Source organism: Eptatretus burgeri, chromosome 7 (assembly GCF_056783735.1).
Source record: "Eptatretus burgeri isolate ZD-2024b chromosome 7, Ebu_testis_v1, whole genome shotgun sequence".
NCBI classification, from domain to species: domain Eukaryota; kingdom Metazoa; phylum Chordata; class Myxini; order Myxiniformes; family Myxinidae; genus Eptatretus; species Eptatretus burgeri.
The window spans coordinates 5866475-5891474 of NC_140967.1; the positions used below are offsets into that span (position 1 = coordinate 5866475).

The window sequence follows — 25000 nt, forward strand, 5'->3', positions numbered from 1 at the left end:
TACTGGGCATATCTGTGAAAAGGGGGGCAAGGGGGGCAACAAAAGTGAGGACACTATGTACTTTCTCACATTGAAGCATTATTGTTTTCAGTATTTTGTATGTCCACCATTGTTTTTGAGCACAGCAGCTATTCCACTCGGTATGGAGTTGACCAGTGTTCCACATGTCTTTGCTGGGATCCTGTTCCACTCCTCTGCAATTACTTCTCGAAGTTGCGTGATGTTGGACACCTTTCGTCCCTCAACCTTACATTTCAGGATGCCCCACAGGTGTTCTGTTGGGTTTAGATCAGGTGACATGCTTGGCCACTCCAACACATTGACCTTCGACTTCTTCAGAAAGGCAGTTGTCTGCTTGCAACGATGCTTTCAATCGTTTCCGTGCTGAAATACAGCTCCTCTACCAAGTTTTCGCAGGGAGGGTAACATCTCCTTCAGGAAGTCACAGCACATCGTAGAATCCATGTTTCCCTCAATGAACTTGAGCTCTCCAGTACCGGCAGCACTCATGCATCCCCAAACCATGACACTACCACCACCATGCTTGACAGTAGGGATAACGCACTTGTCTTGGTACTGCTCCCCAGGTCGCCGCCAGACACACTGCACTCCATCAGATCCAAAAAAATTGATCTTCGTTTCATCAGACCAGAGGACATATTGCCAGTAGTCCAGGGACTTGGATTGATGTGCTTCAGCAAACTGTTAGCGAGCTTTATTGTGGCTCTGCTTCAGGAGAGGCTTACGCCTTGGACGACACCCATGCAACCTGATACGATGGAGTATGTGACGTATGGTTTGCGCACTAACAGACTGGCCAGAAGCTGTAGAAATCTCTTCAGCAATCTTGGCGGCACTTTGTCGTCTGTTTTGGAAGACTAGATTCTAAACTTGGCGAACAGTACGTGCAGTCATCTTTGCTGGTCTGCCCTGGCGAGCGCAACTCATTGTTGTACGCTTCTTGGAGAACCTCTGGATGACCTTGGCCATGGTGTTGGGGCTTACTTTCAAAGAAGCACTGATCTTGTATCCTTGGCAACAATTTGATCTTTGACATCTTTCAAGAGCTCTTTGCCATGAGGAGCCATGCTGCTTTCTCAATGGCGATTGGTACAGTATTTCCTATGCAATTATTTCTTCAGCAAGCAGATAGACAATTACTGCATTGAGTACACTTCTTCAAGTTTAACATACCAGGGAGGTTGCAGCTCTATGGACATTGTGTGTATTGTTTGGTGCATATTTGTACCTTTAAAACTGACTTAAATATGCAGAAAATGATGAAAATGGAAGCTGTTTTACCATGCTTGACTTATTTCTTGCGCAGACAATAGCAGGGGTGTACTCACTTTTGTTGCCTCCTCTTTCAGAAATATTCGTAATATGCCACATTGTTTTTATGGAATGGCAGTTTTGTGCCTGCATACATATTGCAGAATGTCTACTCTATCATCAACTCTAAGCTTTTGCTTTTTGCACAGCTGCTTAAAAAGTTACACTGAATTATTTACATATTTGTGAGGGGTGTACTACTTTTGTGAGATACTGCATGTACATGTACATATACATATATATATGTATGCAATATATACACTCCCGGTCAAAAGTTTTAGAACACGCCCATTTTTCCAGTTTTTACTGAAATTTAAGCAGTTTAATGTTTCAATGTACTCTGAAATTAAAGCAGAGAACAAATAAAAAAATTGTAGATAAAAAAGAAATTGTGGAATCGTTTTGTTGAACAAAATTTAATCTAAATTTTTGACTCATAAAAGTAGCCACCTTTTGTAGATATAACAGCCGAACATACTCGTGGCATTCTTTCTACAATGGAAATCAAATATTGTTTGGAAAGTTCGTCCCAACACTGATGCAGAAGTTCCCACAAATGTGTTCCACTTGAAGGTTGCTTTGTTTTCACCTTTCTGTCCAATTCATCCCAAACCAGCTCGATGGGGTTAAAGTCTGGAGACTGTGCTGGCCATTCCATGATTGGAAGCCTCCCGTCTTGTTCTTTTCTTCTGAGGTAGTTCTGACATAGCCTGGCGGTAAGTTTGGGGTCATTATCTTGCTGTCGGATGAATCCCTGACCAACTAGGCATACCCCAGAGGGTGTTGCATGGTGCTGCAAAATGCTGTGGTAGCCATTTTAGTTCAGGGTGCCAGTCACTCTGTGCAAGTTGCTGACTCTGGATCCAGCAAAAGAGCCCCAAATCATCACGCTTCCTCCTCCATGTTTGACAATTGGTGTCACACACTGTGGAACCATCCTTTTGCCTACTCGACGGCGTACAAAAACCCTGAGTGATGAACCGAAGATTTCAAATTTTGATTCATCGGTCCAAAAGACCTTCTTCCAGTTTTCAGTAGTCTACTGGCAGTGCTTCATGGCCCAGACAAGCCTCTTTTTCTTATTTTGCCGTCTTAGCAATGGCTTTCTTACTGTCACTCGACCTGTCAAACCTGCAGCTCGAAGTCTTCTCTTCACAGTTGAATCTGAGACTTCCTTACTTCGACCAGTGTTAAGTTGTGCTTGAAGCTGCTGTCCTGTGAGCCGCCTATCACACAAGCTGTTGACTCTCAGAAACTTGTGTTCTGATTGTGTTGTGGCTTTGGGTCTGCCAGACCTCTTCCTGTCAGTTTGCTCCAGTTTCCAAGTGCCTTTTGATGGTGTAGGAAACTGTACTCACTGACACCTTGGCTTCTTTGCAATTTCTCCAAAGGAAAGACCTACACTTTTAAGGGTTACAATGGTCTGTCTGTCTGCCTTTGTTAATTATCTTTTTCTCGCCATGATGATCGTAATATACTACTTCCTGCAGTGCAATATTGTCCAAATAATGCTTCAGAGTGTGAAGCAACACAGTCTGTTCCAACATTGCTTTTATGCAGACAGAGGGTTTGTGACAAATCAACAAAAGTTCAGACACCCATAGGAATTGTTTGCATCAACTTTTAAAGCTTAATTTACTTCCTTGTTGCAGAACAGCTGCAGTTGCTAACCCATTACTTGTTCCCTGAAAAGGACCTTTTCAAAAACTTTGAAATTTACATTATTTTTCATTTTTTGGTGACCTAAACTTTTTTTTAACCTCTGGCAGTTTACCGCTTAGCGTTGTACCATTTCAGGTTATTCACTGGACTTGAACTGCTTAAATTTCAGTAAAAACAAAAAAAATGGGGGTGTTCTAAAACTTTTGACCGGTAGTGTATATATATATATATATATATATATATATATATATATATATATATATATATATATATTGTTACGGCTGTGGAAATTCGCAAACCACCATTCAGGACCCTCAGGTGAGATATCTTCAGAGGTACATGTGTAGTGAGCCCCCACCCGTTGTATAGAGGGAATTTATGTGATTCATCCGGGTTGCGACGCTTTGAGTTAGCCATTTTTTCTTTCTCTATTGTTATTTTCGACCCTTAAGCCACCAACAACGCAAACAGCCACTACCCTTACCTTCACAACTCCATCCCGCAAACATCGCTTCACCGCCGTTCCCAAACGACACCATAACCATCAAACCACCACCGAAAACCCTCCACCACCTTCGCCTCTCTCCTTCACAATCAACAACCGCACCACCTGTGAACACTGAACGTCGAGCTGTCTTGGGCCCGTTCGGCGATTGGTGCCGAACGCACCGAGCCGCGAGCGCGAATGGCGGCCTTTCTGAGGGAAAATTCAGATCAGGAATGCTTCACACCCACTTCTCCTCCGTCCATTTGGCGAGCGCGGGGCGGCTTGGCCCCGCCTCCAAACGTGTGTATGTGAAGTCCGTATATGCAAATTTTAGGATCAGGAGAGGTTCACGCCCATTTTTGCCCGACCAATGGCTGATCAGGGGGGGGGGCGGTGTGGCCCCACCTCAGATCGCGTTCTGATCCTAAAATTTGCATATTGGCTGCTCGTGCCGCCTATAAAAAGGCGAGCGCAAGGCGAATTAGAGAGGCGAGTTGGGTTTTGGAGTTGCTTAGAGAGTCTCGTCGAGAGGTTGCTCCTGGGAACAAGGAGCGTGCGTTGGCGGAGTGGAATCGAGTGCGCGTGGTGGAACTGCAAGCAAGGGAGCTCGGGTCCGAGACAGGAAGGACGGCGGTCGGTGACGAGGTTGCGGTGTGGGGGATCGCTCGTCTCGTCGTGGGACCCAAGCCAGCCAGCCACTCCCTCCCCCAGGGCATCAACAATTCCCCCTTTCCCCCATGCTGAGATAGTGCAAAAGGGGGCCCCGTTCCCACCCCTCCCCAAACGTCGTGCCAACGAAACCCGCCAAGAGCACGGAGTCGGGGCACAGCAGCGCGGCCACATTTGCGGCTTGCCCGCCAACGCGTCACGAGGACATGGGTAAGACCTCCCCAGTCTCGCGGACCTGGCTGCTCCTCCAGGTCACGCGCACATTTGGCCTACGGGCCTGTCTGCCTCCTTGTCTGTGAGGGTGGCTTCTTTCCTTTGCTTTTGTGTAAATGTGTGTTGGCACCGTCTGTGAAGTAAAACTGTATAAGTGTTGCCGTGTGTACGCGTTAGTAGGTTGTATCACATTTGCTTTATGTGCATTTCGATTCTGTATGGCTGTATATACGTGCTTGTCTGTGTGTGTGTAAATAAAATGCTTGCTTGTTGAACTGTGCCCGTTTTGCTTCGTCTCCTTCCTTTTAATTGACTCTCCATCCTGCTTCACGTAAAGGGTTCATAGTGGGTGCAAAACGCCCGGTAAATAATCTGAACCGTCGAGGTCGACGATAACACCGCTCGGTTATCCCGATATTACGGAACGGGCCGCCCAAGCGGCTCGCGTCCGGAGTCGACCTGCTGCGAGGTACGATCGCCCGGTTTACCATCCGCGTGGGTACTTAAGTAGGTTGAGTTTGGCGAACAACCCTATCCTACGCGGGTGGCCGATTGGCACGATCGTGGTGAGGTCGAAAGGCCCACCCGTGACTAGCTCCCGGCGTTGGTCCGAGAGGGTCACGACAGAATTGTCCGTCTGGTGGGCGACGTTCCGCGATTCGAGTTACGTGGCCGTCCGCACGACGGCGGGCGCGAATTCACAACAATATATATATATATATATATATATATATATATATATATATATATATATATATATATATATATATATATATATATATATACATATATACATATATACACACACACACGCGAGTCAGTAATTTGAGTGAGTGAGAGTCATTTGAGGTTCTGTTATCACTGGTAATAAATGTATTTTTGAAATAATCATACTTTTCCTCATGAAACAAAAGTAAATCCACAAGCCTGAGTTATATAATTTACAACTGTGCTGTGATGGTGGTGATTTGATGGTGGGTGGGGGTGGGGGGTGGGTTGTGGCTTCATGATTCAATAAATACAGCTTAGAATAGTATGAATTTTGTCGAAAACCTCAAGCAGCAGGCCAAAACAGTATCCTTAAGGCATATTACAAAGTGTTTCTATCCATTTGTAAGACATTACTTGCATTGTTTACATAGTTTGGAGTGGAAATTGCAGTAAAGATAAACATTTGAGAATTCATGTTTAGGCTTATCGCCTGCATCTCTGTGTCGCTGTGGTTGTAATGTACACATAATGCTCCAAAACTCAGATTTCAAGGGGGAAAAAAAGAAGTTCGTGAGCATCACGTTGTAAGTACGTCAACAAAACGTGAACCTTCCAAAACCTACTTCCTCCTGCTGCTGTTGCCAGTTTCTGTAACAGCCTTAGCCAGATGATGACCCGAGCTTTGGCAAGTACAAACACTCGCATGATGTTGCTGTCACTGACAAACAACAAGCAAACTAACCGCAGAGTTGATCCAAAGAAACTGCTTCAACGTGTCCCGCAAAAGGAATCTTTCGGGGCAAAGGTACATATCGTGTATGCACAAATGGAGGAACTTATGACCCCCTATCCACTACTCCCCAACCTCTCCCAGCCCAGTCTGCCCCAAGCATTATGTTGTCCCGACGCTCTTTTTGCCTTACCATCTCTCCCAATCTACTTTCCCTTTCCAACTCCCTCCTCCCCGGTTCCCATGCCCTCCATTTTCACCACAGGTCTCCTCCCTTCCCTTTTTATCTGTTTTACCTCCACTCCACATCACATCTGTAATAATACGTGGAAACTCCCTCGTGATTACTTTAATGTACCATAGCACACGACATTAAATGTTATTACTTGTGAAAATACGCAACTTTGGGGGCCGCCAATTTAATACGCATGCATTTGTGAAGGTGTGTAAGATCAGGTTAAATATAAAAAAATTTTTAAAATTCAGAAAATTAGTTGAGTGGATGCAACGATAAAACCAAGATAAAGAGAGTAGAGTAGTATGGTATGGTATGAGTGGGGAGAGAAGGGACAATGTGGGGTGGGGGGGGGGAGGGGGGAGAGAAGCTCTGCAAAGATTGTGCCAGACTTGCATACGTAGTATATAGATAGCAACGAGAGGATTTCAACTTTTCTCATGGAAAAACAACGCATGACGTGCACTGCTTTTACACAAAGGAGATGCTTTTTGAGAAATTAAATTAAACATAAAGCAGCCCGAGCTGTCAACACCAAACTAATAGACTTGCTTCGAGTACTTGTATTTTCTCGTCTTGATTCGAATCACTAGGAAACGAGATCCGTCTGTGACTCATCATTGTGGATGTCTATAGCACGAGCGTAATCGAGTACACCATCTTTCGAACGGAGTGTTACGCCGACTGTCCCATCAACCATAATTCTTTGCCGTGAGAGATCTCGTGAAATCTTCCAACAGAGCTGCCATTTGGGGAGGGTACTTTCCGGCATCTTACGACTGCCTCTGTGAGGTGAGCATTGTCCACCACACCTCATCGGAACCTTTCCAGAGGTAACCCTCCTTGAGTTATCAGCTTGGTGGATCCATGCTGTTCAGTGGGCTTGCCATGTTCATAATACGTGCAATGGGGCACGACACGTGGGATGAGAAGACGATGAATGAATGAAATGAGGAAGGATGTGAGCACAGATGCTGTGTGAGTAACTTATTGAGCGACAGATAAGTTATAATTTATTCAGTTGGTGATAAAACCAAGAGCAATTATTGATGATGGTTCGCAGTTGCAAAAACAATCTTTTCACTTTCTATCAGATTGTCATCATCATTATTGTTCTTGGGAATATATTGACGATGCAATATATTCTTATGCCTGGTTTTGGCTTTATGGTTCTGGTGGTGGGCTTGGGATCCTCGCATCCTGAGTTCAAATCCTGCTTTTCTGTTGAATTAATACCAGGTGGGGTTGGTTGACTCTGCCTGTCATCCTTCTGAGGTTGGCAAAATGAGTGCCAGCTTGCTGGTATCCTGTGTCGGAGTGGCGATCTGTCCAGGATTGTGCCCAAGAGCCAAAGAGCCTGCTTAGGCCGCACCAACGCTCTGCACAGAGTATGGTCGCAAAGGATGGATGGATGGAATATATTCTTACAAACATATTAAGCATATTGAATATGTGCAAATAGCAAATATATTGTTACGGTTGTGGGGGTAGATGTCGGAATTTAATAGGAAAGTAAGGATTCAATAGAGTTGTTTGGTCCGTGGACGTGTAGGAGACATCTCAATGTAATTAAGTAGGGAAACGGTGAGCTTAAGTGTTACGTATCACCACACGGAGGATGGTGTGGTGTTAATTAGCTATGGATTAAGGATAAGTTTCCCCAGTATGTGATTGCCCCCCTGTAGCAGATTCCGATGTTTTTGCATTTACAAGCGAGCCAGGTGTGCCGAGCAGGCAGAAGCCCCGCCTTCCCAGGTTTCGTGCGAGCAAGCTACACCCCGGAGGTGGAACTGTTGTTCGGTGCGACGTCAAGAGAGATAGAGAAGTGAGGAGGTGATTGGCTTGGTTGGGGAAGTTGGGAGTGAGGGACGCACGCGATCGAGAGAGAAAGGGGGTGAGTAGATGGCCTGTAAAAACAGGGTTTTATGGCTGGCTTTCCTTTGACGCATGAAGAAGACGACACGATTCTCGTATTCGTGCTGACGCGAATTGGCCCGCGTACTGAGCAAGCCGCTAGCCATTGTCTGTTCAGCTGAGCAGTAAAGTGTTGCATTTCTGAGGAGGGAAGGAGAGCATGCCTCGTGGCCTGATCACACGGTCTCAGAAATCGTCTCATCATGTGGGTGATCGTTGTGAACAGACCGGGTGCAAGAGAGGAACAGTCGGCATATTCGCTGGTGAAATGAAGTTGCATGGGGTATCTGAGCCTTGGTGTTAAATACCGCTCACGAATTGCCCGACGTACGTTTTTCCCATTGTGAGAGAGTGGCGTGACACCATTTCTTGGGTGTGTCCACACATGCAGGATGAAGCGCCTCAATTACAAGTTCCACAAAGGCCATCTCTGGACCAAGTTAAGTGCCAGAATAAAGGAAGGATATTATTTTATTTTGTTTCCCCTTATCTGTTTTTAAGTCTGTGCGTAGAGGCGCCTCAACTTTAGGTTTAATTTATCTCATGATTACTATTATATCTGAAGTATTGTCGTTTGGAAATATTTGTCTATTTTCATTAAATCCCGTGTTTATCAGATCCTCGTGGAGGATCTCTAAGTCTTACTCACGTTGTTGTTCTTCATCTTCTTCTTGTGTACTTTTTTGTTTCACAGCCCACAGTTTTCATCGAAACTTTCTGAAACTTGGCGTATACATGTAAAAATACCCTGTGCAGACAGTAACCATCTCCGATTTTGAAAATTCCTCCGAGAAAAAAAGTTATGACGTCAAAATATCTCCGCTAATGGAAATCGCCTAAAAAAATTATCTCAAACTAGGCAAGCTTTTTGAATTCTGTTTGTGGGAATCGAACAGGGCATTAGCAGAGATGAATTACCGCACTTATGATACATCACTGAGATCATATCAATTTTTATGACGTCATCATTAAGAGGACGAGGATCTTAGCTCATTTGAGTTTGTTTAAAGTTTATGTGTCCCTGTATTTATCGTGGGGTTCAAGTATAAACCCCCCTGTACATCCATCTGTGCCACCATCGCTCCGCCATTGTGCCCCACCCTCCCGCACGCGTTATAATCTCCAAGGATCAATGTGTTTGCCTCCTAAGGAAAACCGTTCGGCTATCCGGGCTGGCGGTGTTAACCGCCCATCACCACAAATTGGGTCGGGGGGATTAACTGAACTGCCAGTCCCGCGACAATATTAATACTATTGTTGTTATTATGAGTATCAGGTTACCCAGCCTTAAAGGTTTGGTAACCTATTATTTTTCTTCTGTTTATTTCCCTTGCCAGAGGAGAAGATATTGCATTTGGGTCCGTGTTTGTCTTTTTTTATGTCTGTTTGTTTGTTTGTCCGCACAGACCTTTCGTGTTTTTCTCTGCAACCGCTTGTCGGATTGAGAATTTCACTTGTCGAAATTTTCACTATTAGTGCGACTACTCATGTAGAATGTTTTAATAATAATAATTATGACGTCATAAGTCACGTGGTGTGGCAGCCATGTTGGAAAAATGGAAAAAACGTTGGACCTCTGTATCTTTGAAACCACACCAAGGAAAAACAAGGACAAATGTGTCTACGAGCAACATCCTAAAGATTTTGTCGGCTAAAAAAAAAAACAACAACTTCCGATATTTCGTCACGTGCCTTGATGAAGCCAATAGCGAAACGCGTCATAATGTATTTACGATATATCGTGTATTTACGAAATTACAATACGATAAATGGAATAATCTTTAAATAGTAACGTGAACTTTTCGAAACTTTAAAGCAAATGTCTGAATATATTTAAAAGTTCATGATAGACGCTCTCAAAAGGCACCGTCTATGTGAGGATGTGTACATGTGCTCAGTATTTAAGAAGATCCGGATCTTGTATATACAAGAGCCGAGTCCTCGAGATTAAGGTAGGAGAAGGAGAAGAAGAAGGAGAAGAAGAAGGAGAAGGAGAAGGAGAAGAAGAAGGAGAAGGAGAAGAAGAAGGAGAAGAAGAAGGAGAAGAAGAAGGAGAAGAAGAAGGAGAAGAAGAAGGAGAAGAAGAAGGAGAAGAAGAAGGAGAAGAAGAAGGAGAAGAAGAAGGAGAAGAAGAAGGAGAAGAAGAAGGAGAAGAAGAAGGAGAAGAAGAAGGAGAAGAAGAAGGAGAAGAAGAAGGAGAAGAAGAAGGAGAAGAAGAAGGAGAAGAAGAAGGAGAAGAAGAAGGAGAAGAAGAAGGAGAAGAAGAAGGAGAAGAAGAAGAAGAAGAAGAAGAAGGCCGAGCTCTCTATGAGCAGCGTCTCGCATAATGAAACTTGGCATATAGCATGTACTCCTCATGGGGAATAAGTGTGATTTTTTATGATGTCATAGATGCCCTTGTTCTGTCATAATTGCATATGTAGAACGCCATATCCAATCAGTATGAACATTTTAAGGGTCATCGGGATAAAATGATCCACAGAAAAGAAAAATCATGACATCATCGGTTACGTGATTTGGCAGCCATATTGTTTAAAAAATAAAAATAACCTTCAAAAATCTTATTCTCTGAAGTGGCTGAACAAATTGAGGCGAAACTTTACACATATAAACCGCCTGTCCATGAACAACAAAAGGTTCACATATGATATCATCGGTCACATGCTTTGGCAGCCATATTGGATTTACCCTAAAACCGATAAGAATACACCACTTAAAATAAGTCCTGGTGAAGGTCTGCAATCTCTGATTGCTCTTTTTCTTCTGTTTATTATTATTCTGCCAGCAATTTTTGGGTTTATTCCCTTTTAAATTCATTTTCTCGCCAACTGTTAGTCCCATCGACACGAAATTTTCACCGTAGCATGCGTCTTTTTTCGTTTAAGTTTAAAGTGCTAATCATGACATAATAGGTCATGTGTTACGGGCGCCATCTTTGAAAAACCGAAAAAAAAATTCACCTCTGTATATCGAAACCGCACCGTGGAAAATTGAATTGAAACTCGGCACATGGCAAGTACTCCCCATGGGGAATAATTATGATTTTTTTGTGACGTCATCAGTGAAGTGGTATCCCGGTGAAAATTTTACACGTAGAATGCTGCGTCTGAAAAAATTGAAATTTCCTGATCATCATCTCCGCAACTCGTTGAAGAAAAAACTAATTATTATGACGTCATTGGTCATGTGGTTCAGCAGCCATATTGGATTGAAAATTAAAAACTTCAAAAAAACTTCTCTTCCGGAATGGCGCATCAGATCAAGGTGAAACTTTACAGGTATGACCACCTATCTATGACAAACAAAAAGTTCCCCACTCTTTTTGATGGAGGTCACATGATTTGGCAGCCATATTGGATTGAAGGAAATATTAAATAATGTTTACTCTGGAACCACTACATCAATCAATGTGAAACTTCACAGCTATGATGTAGTAGGCATGGTGAACGTATGTTTTAAATTTCAACCCGATCGGCCAGATGGTTTGACAGCCATATTGGATTGAAGGGAAATATTAAATGATATTTTCTCTCGAACCGCTGCATCAACCAATGTCAAACTTCAAAGTTATGATCTTGGAGACATGCGGAATGTATGTTTTAAATTTCAATCTGATCGGCCACAAGGTCTGGCAGCCAGAATTGTTTAATTGTTTGAATCTGAGAACTTTTAGAGTTTTTTTTTTTTGGTAACAAGGTTCACTTGACTGCACCTGCATGCGTTTGAGGGTACAGGAGTAGCAATTCAATCGATACCGATGATGGCCCAGCAAAAAAGGGTCAAGCATGTCCATAACAAGTAGATAGCACGTGGGCCTGTTCCTCGGTCAATAACTTGGGAATCCTGCATTGCAGAGAAACGTGTGGGGCCTCATTAGATTTGGGGGAAGTCCCAGTTTACCATCCGCACCCTTGGTGTCAACGTTTATTACTTCGTGTTCAGGTTATTTAAACACCAATTCTATTGATACCGACTATGTATTCAGGAAAAAGGGCCAACTGCGTACACAATGAGTAGATTGAACGCAGCGTTTTATTTGGTCCGCAACTCATCAATCCTGTGTGGTATCAAAGCAGGACGTCTTAGTTCCCGGTCATCACTGCCAGCAGTTATAAAGTGGCAGGTCGTTATTATTATTCACGACTAGTAGATTACCTGTACAATGGATGGGTGGCAGAGGTCTAGGAGGAGATAACAAACACTTAGCTCCATTATAGTATATCATAGATATAATAGATTAGCCTAAGCAGAGCTCAACTCTGGTTGGAATATATAAAATTAGTGTTGGGTGCTTTGGAAAGATACATGATGGCCATTTCTTTGATTTTTATTTATTTGTTCAAATGCAGCCTTTGGCTACTTGGCTGCATCATTTTCTGGGGGCACAGCTGTGCCACTGATACAGTGCCCACTGTTACCAGCATGCTGGTACTCATTTTGCCAACCTCAGAAGGACGATAGTCTGAGTCAACCAACCTGGTGTTGTTTCAATGGAGTGACAGGAGCTTGAACTCGACTATGATCGACCCTATGATCTTAAACCAGCCACTCAAACTGTTTAGCCAACACGAGGATTGGCCATTTAAAAATAAACAGTATAACTTAATTCTGTTAGTACCAAGCTGTCAATAGTACCACCGGAAAATACTGATTATAATTATCACAAAATGACAACATACGTGTGTACCATCATCTTTAACGACTGGTTTCAGGGTATCAAAAGCAGTGTGTTATTCTATTCTTCAAGCGTTATTCATCACGAGTGCTGGCACTAACACCAAAGTTTTCCTGCGGATACAGGAGTACCCAGTGGGATCAAAACTTTGAACCATAAAACCACTCGGGGTTGCCATGGCGACTGCGGAAACGAAACGCCAAACCTGAAGCAATACGCCGCGTCCAGAGCGCGCTTCCTCCGTCGGCCTTGCTCCAACCCGTCGTCAACACGGCCTGGCGGCAGCAGCATAAGCAGCAGGTGGGGGGCACGCCCCGGCGCCGGCTTCCAGTTTTTCTCAGCCTTGTCGTCTACACCTGCACTCATCATGCAAAGGTAGTAAACACATATGTTGCAGGTTTGATTCAGGAAGGTACACGTCTCTTTAAGCAAACCTTCATTCGGGAAATCTTACCCACCGTCCTATTACAATTACCTGATCCAGCTCGTATTCGACAACTTCCCTCCTCGAGTTTCCTCGACCCTCTCCCCCACCGCCTCTCCATATTTAACACGAGTAAATACAATCAGTCACTTCGCTGACGGGAATATTAAGATGGGGGGGGGAGTAAGAAGGAGGGGAGGGAGAGAGTAGGGAGGGTAGGGTGAGGAAGAAGAGAGAAGGGAGGGAAAACCGATGAGGGGTGAGGGAGCGAGGAGGGGTTAGAGAGCAGGGAGGGGTGAGGGAAGAGAAGGCAGTGGGAGGGGAGGGCAAGGGAAGGGGGTGCAGGGGAGGGAAGGAAGCACTCCAAAGAAACGGTTGAGAAGGAATGGCTGGCTTGGCAAGCAATGATCTCTCATATTGAACACCTCCACGAGATTCCCAAGCAATGATCTCTCATATTGAACACCTCCACGAGACGCCCAAGCAATGATCTCTCATATTGAACACCTCCACGAGACACCCAAGCAATGATCTCTCATATTGAACACCTCCACGAGACGCCCAAGCAATGATCTCTCATATTGAACACCTCCACGAGACACCCAAGCAATGATCTCTCATATTGAACACCTCCACGAGACGCCCAAGCAATGATCTCTCATATTGAACACCTCCACGAGACGCCCAAGCAATGATCTCTCATATTGAACACCTCCACGAGACGCCCAAGCAATGATCTCTCATATTGAACACCTCCACGAGATTCCCAAGCAATGATCTCTCATATTGAACACCTCCACGAGATTCCCAAGCAATGATCTCTCATATTGAACACCTCCACGAGATGCCCAAGCAATGATCTCTCATATTGAACACCTCCACGAGACGCCCAAGCAATGATCTCTCATATTGAACACCTCCACGAGACGCCCAAGCAATGCCCGAATTGGACAAATTAACACTTTTTTTTTTCTCATCAGTCGGAACTGCTGCCAAGTTCAATTCTGGAGCTGATATTTTATAATTACCTCTGCCACTGAAGGTGAAGGTGGTTATGTTTTCACCCCTTTCTGTCTGTTGGGTGATCGCTAGACTACCCTTATTCTCAGGTTTGCCGTCTGTCTGTCTGTTTGTTTGTTTGTATGTATGTAATGGACAGCTCTGGAGGCCAGAGGAGTCAACCGATTTTGATGAGACTTGACTGGAAGGTTCATACCAGGATCCAGTTGTATGCTTTTGAGCACCGTTGCTATGGACGCCACCGTTACCTAGCAACGGGACTTTGAAATTTTGGAAAAAATCCGAAAAAAAAAATTCGAAAATCAAAAATCAGCTTCCGCACTTTTATGTGCACGAAAATCAACCTCTGTCAAAAATTTTCACCTGATCCGTCAAAAACTGTATGACTCGTATGCAATTATATAAATATACATGGAAAGTTTTATATATATATATATATATATATATATATATATATATATATATATATATATATATATATATATATATATGATCGTCTCTACCTCCAAAAGTATGAGGCCGATTATGATGAAACTTGGGTGGTAGGGTTATACATTGGCCTAGTTGTGTGCGAAAGTGAACCGTTGCTATGCATCCATCCGTTGCCGAGCAACAGACGAACAAATTATACAATACACAAAACATCAATCAATTTTTACTATTTGCTTTCACCCCAATGTTCACGTTGTGATTCCCTAACATAGGGTTAGGGAATCGAACACAAATGATGAATGGACAGTTGCTCGTCATGTTCCTATATGGAACGACGAATGGCACATATGCCATATGATGTGTTCTCTTATCTACATCTATCTATAATTCCAGCAATGTCTGTCTGTCTGTCTGTCTGCGACCGCCGTTTCTCGATGACCGCCAGTCCAATCTCATTGAAACTTGCCAGGAATATTGCCGAGGACCCGCGGATGTGCCTTTTCGAGGTTTGATATCGATCGGACGAGCGGTTCCCAAGTTACGGCCATTTTACTGCTTTTTGAGTGTTGAAAAGGTGTATATACAGCAGTTGAAGGTGTCGTTCCACTTTCTCACCTTATCATGCCAATTTTTTCCCAAATTATTAATAACCGGATGACCACCGGTCCAATCGGATTGAAACTTGCCAGGAATATTGCCGGGGACCCGCGGATGTGCCTTTGAGGTTTGATATCGATCGGACGAGCGGTTCCCAAGTTATGGCCACTTATCTGTCGACCAATGACAGGACACGTTGCTATGACATCACAATTAATGTTTATTTATTTATTTTTTTTGCACGATTGACGGTCCGATCTGATTGAAACTTGCCAGCAATATTGCTGGGGACCCGTGGATGTGCCTTTTCAAGGTTTGATATAAATCGGATAAGCAGTTCCCAAGTTACGGCCATTTATCTGTCGACCAATGACAAGACACGGTGCTATGACGTCACGAATGACGTCACAATGTTTATTGATGTATTTATTTATTTATTTATTTTTGCACGATTGACGGTCCAATCTGATTGAACCTTGCCAGGAATATTGCTGGGGACCTGCGGATGTGCCTTTTCGGGGTTTGATATTAATCGGACGAGCAGTTTCCAAGTTACGGCCGTTTATCTGTTGACCAATATCTGCGAGAGGGGGGGATGAGAGTGGGGGCGAGAGAGAGAGGGGCGAGAGAGGAGAGGGAGAGAGAGGAAGGGCGAGACTAGGGGGGGGTAGGAGTGGGGACGAGAGAGAGAGTGAGAGAGGGGGATGGGAGAGGGGGTGTGAGAGAGGGGGTGGGAGTGGGGCGAAACTAGGGGTGAGAGAGGAAGGGAGAGAGAGAGGGGGGGAGAAAGAGGAGGGGAGAGAGAGGAGGAATAGAGGAGGGGTGAGACTAGGGGGAGAGAGAGGGGGGAAAGACAGGGGAGGGAGAGAGGGAGGAAAGAGGGGGGGTGAGAGAGAGGGGGCGAGAGAGGGGGGGAGCGAGAGAGAGGGGGCGTCACAATTCATCTTCATTTGATATGACGTCACAATTGACGCTGGAGACCTGAATATGTTTCCCAGGTGTTTCCCAAGTTATGGCCATTTATGATACGGTTGGTCCGATCTAATTGAAATAATGCCCCAATCCAGTCATCGTTTACACACCTATGGGCCCGTACTAGTATTTCAAATTCGCCTTAGTCTAGCGACCACCGATGTCGCCTACCGGCTTGTTTGTCTGTCTGTCTGTCTGTCTGTCTGTGTACATGATATATCAAAAAGTTGTGGAGGGATCTGGATGGAATTTTGTGGACAGTTTCAGTGTTTGACAAGGACGAAATGATGAGATTTTGGTGAAGATCCGGATCCGGATCCGGATATGATAATTTTTTAGTGATTCTTCACCATTGTGAGGTCAGGCGAAACCGATATATAGCACGATATGTCAAAAAGTTGTGGACGAATTCGGATGAACCTTGGTGGACACGTTGGGTGTGTGACAAGGAAGAATTGATTCAATTTTGCTGAAGATCCGGATCCGACTAGCAAAAAATTTTCAGTGATTCTTCACTATTAAGAGATGGGGCCAAAAAGGATATATCGCATGATATTTCGAAAATGTATTGTTATGTGCCAGATATGTTCTCGTGGATTAGGCGTTAAGTGGCGGATGTATGCGCTCTTCCGAGCCATCACTTTAAAAAATCAAATCGTCGGATCCGGATGCGGATCTTCACCAAAATCTAATCAGTTCATCCTGATGATTCACACCCCTGATGAACTCCACGAACAACTGGAAATAAGTCAGAGATGGTATCACCACATCTCGCATCACTCTCAGTACCAGAGTATAGTTCAGGCGGCACCCCAGGAAGACCGAGAATCCTCCAGAGGGTATCCGGATTCATACCTGGCGATCAACATTCCCTTTCCAGGGAGGGACAATTCGGCCCCTCTTCCAGTCAGTTGGGATTATGCCTGTGTTCCAGGCAGAGCACAGAACTGCCTGTAATGACACAAGTACAGCATTTCCACCAGCCTTGAGAAGTTCAGCATGGATGCCACAGATCCCAGGAGCTTCACCCGATTTCAACCGGTAACCGCAGCCTGTGTTTCCACAAACAAAGGTGGACCACAGTTCATTGGAGGGTCAGCAATAGGGATAGTATCACCCCTGACATCCACCTCAACAGCTGGTGAATTAGCCTGGTACAGCTGCTCAAAGTAACCGGCCCAGCAGGCCTTCACGTCGGACTCCTCTGTCAAGAGCCCGCCACCCTCTGCTCTAACTGCAGTACACCGAGGGACGGGCTTGGAGGAACACAATGTGTGAATTCCCCTGTAAGCAGGACGAGAATCACTTGACTACATGTGATGCTCTACCCCCTCATAGATTCCTCACACATATGCCAACTTGTCCTCCCTCAGCGCACGTACAGCCTCAACTCCAAAAACAGCTCAGCTCTGCCATTCAGCCTGGCCCTTCGACTCTGATCAATGGTATCCAGTGTCCCTTGAGAGACAAAATTCTTCTTCACCCTAGGGTGAGTTCCATGACATCCACCGTCAACATTAAGGATGGTCGTCTCGAAAGGCACTCCACAACACTTCAGGATTTCCTAAAGCATCTAGAACCCCCAAATCCACACTCAGCCTGTTCACAAACTCGTTAGCTGCCCGCTCATCCTTGAGCTTGCCAACATCCAGCATAAGGCTGCAATGGTACCATTCTCCCAATTTAGCTGCAACTTTCATGTTGCAACAACAAGCCTGTGGTTGGTATTGAGGAACTGAGCACTCCGGTCGACCCTGTCGTTCTGGATCATCCTCCAGTCACCATCAATGAGCATATGGTCAATCTCCTTTGCCACACCACCAGCGTTGGAATACAAAGTCCAGCGATGAGCCTATGTACGCTGAAACCACGAACCAGCCACCCTTTGTCCATGACTTCTTGCAAAGTCAAGGAACTTGGTGCTATTCCGGTTCACCTTTCCAGACCTATGGGGACCAACACACGTCTCATAACCATCTCTGTTAGTTTGTCGATGCATTGAAATCCCCCAAGACTGGAAGAGTATCTCGCCTGGGGCACTGATCAACCACAGACTCGAGTGTGGCATAGAATGCGTCCTTCACTGCGAGATCACTCACCTCAGTCGGAGCATAAACAGAGACCAAGGAAACGACACCCAAGGAGTGAAGAATCCTGTGTCTCGTGATACACCTGTTGACTGGTGTTACCTCAATTATCATTGGTGGCGGCTTATTGGACACAGCTACAGGAAATCTTTGGGCAATGGTAACCACATAGCGACAAGACCAATGCCATGATCTCACCACAATCCGGTCTCCCAACCTCAGAGAGTGCTGCAATTCCGATGTTCAAATGCTTGAGCTCAGATGATGACAGAGACATGTGATCGTCCTTTCTTCGGGGTTGGACATTCCAGGCACTCACCCGAAGGGACTGCCTCAGGTTAACACAAGGAGACCGCCGTCTGGTGGACGACGACACAGCACCACTCGGCCACACACCATCGCAATATGACTGGATGTTTACCCCGCGCTTTTGCTTCTATCATGAAGGAATGGGGATCCCGAAGACTTTGCCCCAATCCTGTCTTCCGGTGAGCTGCCCTGCGAAGGGCAGCAGCACAGGAGGTACTCCACTGAGTCGGTTTTCAGTTTTCTTTGCATTTTTTTTGTGTTTTGCAGAATAAAGTGTTGTGCAAATCCTGCCACCAACCTCCTAAATAAAAGTAACCAAACTGCAGGAGGATGTCCGCAGACACAGTTTGGCACTAGATATGGATGGCCGTTGGCTCACAAGGAGCTCCTCCGCCCTTTGACAGGTTTTGTTTTTAATCCTGCTGGGTGTCCATATCCAAACACCCTCCTCACCAGGAATCTGGTGGGGGAGACGGTTTAGTTGCCGACAACCCGAACATGAAACAGGTTCGTACAGGTTTACATGGCATCTGGAGTAAGTCACAGATCTAATCTGGCCTGACCTGACAAAAGGTAGGAGAGGATGAAAAGGAAAAATAAGGGATGTCAAGGAAGTAGGGGGGGAAGAAGGCAGGATAAGGGATGTTAAGGAAATAGGAGAAGAGGAATGAAGGACAGGGAATATCAGGGAAGTTGGAGAGAAGCAAGGATAAGGTATATCAGGGAAGTTGGGGAGGATGGAAGGAAGGATATGGTACGTCAGGGAAGTAAGACAAGAGGAATGAAGGATAGATGATGACTAAGAAGTAGGAGAGATGGAAGGAAGTCGGAGAAGAAGAAGGAATATGAAAGGGGATATCAGGAGAGGAAGGAAGGATAGGGGATATCAAGCAAGTAAGAGAGGATGGAAGGAAAGAGCGGGGATGTCACGGAAGTCGGAGAGAATGTAACAAAGTAGGTTAGGGTTTATCAGGGAAGTAGGTGAGGAGGAAAGCAGGATAAGGGATGTTAAGGAAGTAGCAGAAAAGGAATGAAGGATAGGGGATATCAGGGGAGTAGAATGGAAGAAGGGGATATGAATAAAGTAAAAGGAGGGAGGAAGGAGAGGAAATGTTATGGAAGTGCAAGAGTATCGAAGGAAGTATCGGGGATATCATGGAAGTAGAAGAAGAGGGATGTAGGATAGGGACTATCAGGGAAGTAAGAGAAGATGAAGGATAGGGGATATCAGGGAAGCTGGAAGCAGGAAAAATGACGAAGAGGAGATATGAGTTAAGGGAATGTGCTCTCTCACATGTACAGACAATGGAAGAGAATGCAGGAAGCCAGGAAGGTACATTGCAGGTACTAGAAGCACCCGCTCCCTACCAGAGCCATCAAGGGGGTCATGTTATTATATTTATGCCTATTTTACTCCAAGTGGTTCCAGGATTACACAACCAAAAAATGGTTGCGATTGGTTCAGCCGTTTTGGGGGTACCTGGGAACAGACGGACGGACAGACGGTGAATTATAGTAAAGATGTCTTAGTTAACTTTTTTAACCTCTGCCATCAAAGGTGAAGGAGGTTATGTTTTCACCCCTTTGTCTGTCACTTTGTTTGTTTGTGTGCAGGATATCTCAAAAATTTGTGGACAGATCCGGATGAAATTTTGGACAGGTTGGGTGTTTGACAAGGACGAACTGATTAGATTTTGGTGAAGATCGGAATCCGGATCTGATAATTTTTTTAAGTGATTCTTCAACAATGAAAGAAAGTGTTAAACCGATATATAGCACGCTATCTCAAAAAGTTGTGGACAGATTCGGACGAACCTTTATGGACAGGTTGGGCATGCGGCAAGGATGAATCGATTCGATTTTGGTGAATATCCGGATCCGGATACGAGAATTATTTAATTTTTAAAGCGATTCTTCACCATTGAGAGATTGGGCCAAAAACGATGCAGTACTGTATAGCATGATATTTCAAAAATGTATTGGGCCCGATATGTTCTCATGGATCAGGCATTGCGTGGCGGAGGTATGCGCTCCACCGAGTGCCCTTCTAGTTTTACGATGTGAAGGACATGTAATCACAAGTTATTTTATGTATATAGAATGGTATTGTCAAAGAACAACAACTTTAGTTTGAATGATTTTATTCAGGATTGGTAAATATGCTTAGCTTTTAATGGATCACTGATATTTTGGGCATCTTTTGAAACCCTTTTCACAACATCATGAAAATTTGTTAGCAATCAGTTGGCAGAAAGTTATGCAATAGTTTGGCGAAGTTAAAAAAAAAAAAAATCTCAGTGGAGCCCTCAACTTATTATGTCCCCATCGGCCATCTCCCTCGCAACTGTGATGACTTTGTGTATGATGCACTTAGCCAACTTCCACTCCCTCATATCCTCCCACCCCATCGCTTTTTGCCTAATCTGAGGCAACTTTAACGACCAGTCCAGATGCCTTGGCATTGGTCCTCACTGCCCAGGGTATTGCAGCCAAGTCCTTTTGTGACATTTCCAGGCTGACCAAATGTTATATTCCCAATCCACATTTCCTCAAACGTTTCTGACTCTGCTACTTTTGATCAAGTCCAACTTCCCCTCAAACATTCCTGCTCTGCCACAGCTTCCTTTGGCTCGTCAGATCACGCACTCTTGAATGCATCTGTCTCTGTGGCTGTCATCAAGTACCCGCTAAGTCGTTGCGACATATGACATTTAAATTGGGTGGAATTGTGTCACCAGAACAATACCTTCATTTCCACAAGCGGGTCCATTATGTCTTCATCTATGGACATAGATCTCTCACGATCTCTCGCACACACACGCACGATACTTGATGACAGCCACAGAGACAGATGCATTCAAGAGTGCGTGATCTGATGACCCAAAGGAAGCTGTGGCAGAGCACGAACGTTTGAGGGGAAGTTGGACTTGATCAAAAGTAGCAGTCAGAAACGTTTGAGGAAATGTGGATTGGGAATATAACACACACACACACACACACACACACACACACACACACACACACACACACACACACACACACACACACACACACACACACACACACCCAGCTGCCCTGCCAATCATCCTATCTCTGGTACAACATTTACTGCAGTCAAGGACATGTAAGAACACAACATGTAAGCCTTTTACTCCTGAAACCTTAACTCCAGATAAGAGAACCTGTCATTAACCTGTAAAACTTGCAACAATTGCATTTCAGTCCTCAGACGTGTTGGAGCTCAACATTTGGCTCACCTGAGCTTCAGTCTCTCATCTGTCTCACTGTACTCAAAACTTTAGTGACAGTTTATCAAGTCTGTCTCGTGTGTGTACCTCATCTCTTCCTTCTCTCTTTGTGGCAGTTGATCGAATCTGTCTTTTGTGTACAACCTCGTATTTTCCTCTCTTGAAGGACGCCATGAGGATGGACACTGCCAATGTAAAGGTCGAGTGCCTCATCTCTTTCTTTTCCAGAAAACGCCGAAGTACCAAATCCCTTTCTTCCTGAACCTAACGTACTCCTCTCAATGAAACTGCCATTCAGCATATGAGGTTCCCACCCCGACTCCACTACCAAGGTAGAGAAATTCCAGGCCAATATTTACTCCTCCAATCGGGTTGGTCTAAACATCAGTGCATTAATTCTGAAAATTGTTCTTCCACTCCACTTCCTCCTCTTTCTCAATTATTTTCCAGATCTTTCTCTCAAAAGCCGCCTGCCTCATTATGGAAAATTGACAATGTTACCTTAATCCATAAACAGTGACAAAATGATTGCACTCAACGACAGCCTCATCAGCCTTAGTCCCATCATATGCAAAACAATGGAATCGATCACGACAACAGACCTTAACAATAATCTCTTCGCAAACTGTTATCTGTGGTCATCTCATCAGTTTGGCTTATACCCAGGTCATTCCACCTCGGACATGCTGCTCTACAATGTCAACATTGGATGGATGCTCTCAGACTCAAACAAGAGAACAGGGCCATCTCACCACACATCTCCCATGGATTTGATACTTCAAGGCATCTTACCTTGCTCACAAAGTTATGTAATGGTATCTAGGGTCACCTCCTGGACGAACAATCAGATTTTATCTGTGCTTGGTGTTCTTGGCTCTCACTATCAGCTATAGCCTGTCTTTTTTTTCATTAAAGCCAATGCTCATGGAAGGACTAAATGGCAGATAGTGGCAGGTTGAAATCAAAAGAGGGGGCAGAGGGGAACAGGCAGACCAAAATGCACAAATACAAAGGCTTGTATATCGACCATCCAAAGTTTCTGCAATTGTCTTTCGCAGCAAAAAATTGCAACTTTTGGCCAACTTTTAGTCACACAATTTCATCACCTGGATGATATTACCCAGGAATTGCAGATTGGATGATGCTTATAGATAGGTAAGAAAATTTGCAGAAAATAGAGCAGTGATCTTTTTTGTATCTTTCGAAAAATTTAATAGCGGGACTGCGAATGTCGGGGTCCGATAGTATATGTGAACTAAACCTCATAGATTGGTGAAGCAGCAAGGCACAGATCGCCCCATATCTGCCACATGAGCACATTGTCTCTGCCCTGCTACACAGCAGCTTGGAGGTGCAGTCGTGGTCGGGTGTGATAATAAATCAGAAACCACCCTTCCGACCCAAAGACGACGCGACATTAAACATCATGCACATGCGCAAGTGCTCCGAACATGAGCCAATATCGTGACTCTTCAATAATTCCATTTTTTAATCTCCTGACTTTTTGATAACAATGATGATGCTTCCTGGCTGTGACTGGAGGGCGAAATGGAATGCGTCCATATGTCAGATGGCACTTGTGGGTTCCAAATATAATCTGGCCTCACCAATCACCGTTAGTGGTGCATCATTAGCCAGTGCATAAGCTGAAAGGCTTCAAAGTCACCAAGTGGATGAAACAGAAATGTGTTGCCCTGATGAGTCTTAGCAAGGGTGAAACCAGTTGGTAGCTTCGCTTTTCATCTGCTTGGTGACAGCTTTTGACTATGCATTCTTGAACTGCGAGAGTCCCTTCTGGGTTTGCAGTCATGATGACATCATCATGGCATTCGTCCAAGTTTGGTGGACGTTCATAATTCCATATGCTATTTGAGGACCCAATGTATTTCTGGTTTATAAAATGCGACCTGCTTCGACATTCGCAACCCTGTGCTTCATGTATTCTCGGTTTTTGGTGGGTGAAAGAAAATTCCACGAGCCACACACAGAACACAGTTCCAAAACATATCTTCTACCAGCCACACGATAAGTGAGCTGGATGTACATACAGTAAGTACAGTATAGTACTGTATGCAAAAAATGTCTTCCACAAGCTGCGCACATAACACGGTTCTGAAACATATCTTGCACCATTTACACGATAAACTTAGCTGTGCGGTTTGTGACACCATTCGCACAAAAGACGTCACCTGAACACCCCCCCCCCCACACCCCAACCACCACGAGTTAAACAATTAAAACGTTTCACCACATCTACCCCCATCTGAGTCAACCATTATCATCCACGAGTTACGTATTTAAAATGCTTCACCGCATCTATTATGAGCTGCTGAAGATGTCACCCACCTCCAGTGAGTTACACAATTAAAACGTTTCACCACATCTACCCCCAGCTGAGTAAAACGTCAGCATCCGCCAACATCCACTCAAACGACCATTCCTGAAGCCACCGGGCACATATCTCCCTGCAGCGACAGGTTGCTAAGCAACCACAAACGCAGATTGGCACGGCCAATCCGGGCAGGGTTACACAACTTCACATAATACCTTACCTGTGGACAACCGAGTCAGTTTGGGTCTCGTGCCCTCAGTGCACACTCGGATTACTGCCGAGCGATACAGTGAGTGTGTGCTGGCTAACAAGAGGAAATTCAATAGGGTATAACTTCCTGACTAAGTTAATGTGCAGACCATGTTGGACCAATGAAGGAAAAGACAAAACGAGCTGAGTACATTTAAAACAAGCAATTGATTACAAGCAAGGGTGAGGAAAGTTATCTGGCACAATCGTAGGGTTTATTCACAATTATATACAGTAGGGGAAAGCAAGGAATTGTGGGTGCAGCAAAAGAAATGCAATCATTAACAAAAAAAAGAGGACACAGCTGAGTTAACCCGTTTTTAAAATGTTTCTAGCCCCAGCTAAGTAAAACGTTTGTGCGAGGTGCGAATCGGTAATTAACCCGATAATAACTTTTACCATGGAAGATTATGCAACACATAACAGGCACCAACACACACACACACACACACACACACACACACACACACACACACACACACACACACACACACACAAGTTCAGAAAGAGGAGAAGCATTTGAGGTGTAGGTGACCTAGAGTTGTGCCTGGCATGGTCAACAGACATACGCAACCCAATCGCTTAGGAAGGGGAAGCAGGGAAGAAAACTGGGGGTATTTACGATGCGTGAGTGGGAGGTGTGAAATGTGATGCCATGTAATGCAAGAAGAGGACGTGTGAGAGGTGCGAATTGGTAATTGT

At 44.6% G+C, this 25000-nt stretch overlaps 2 protein-coding genes across 3 annotated transcripts in view; one reads left to right on the forward strand and one right to left on the reverse strand.

Moving 5' to 3' along the window:
* The window catches only part of LOC147022601 (uncharacterized), a 126641-nt gene that overhangs the window by 48984 nt on the left and 52657 nt on the right, over positions 1-25000 (forward strand). The window lies entirely within an intron of this gene.
* The window catches only part of LOC147022602 (transforming growth factor beta-2 proprotein-like), a 101348-nt gene that overhangs the window by 16711 nt on the left and 59637 nt on the right, over positions 1-25000 (reverse strand). Inside the window, exon 6 of the mRNA XM_085887342.1 lies at positions 12834-12984. Within this exon, the coding sequence (XP_085743468.1) occupies positions 12834-12984 (151 nt within the window). The remainder of the gene's footprint in view (positions 1-12833; positions 12985-25000) is intronic.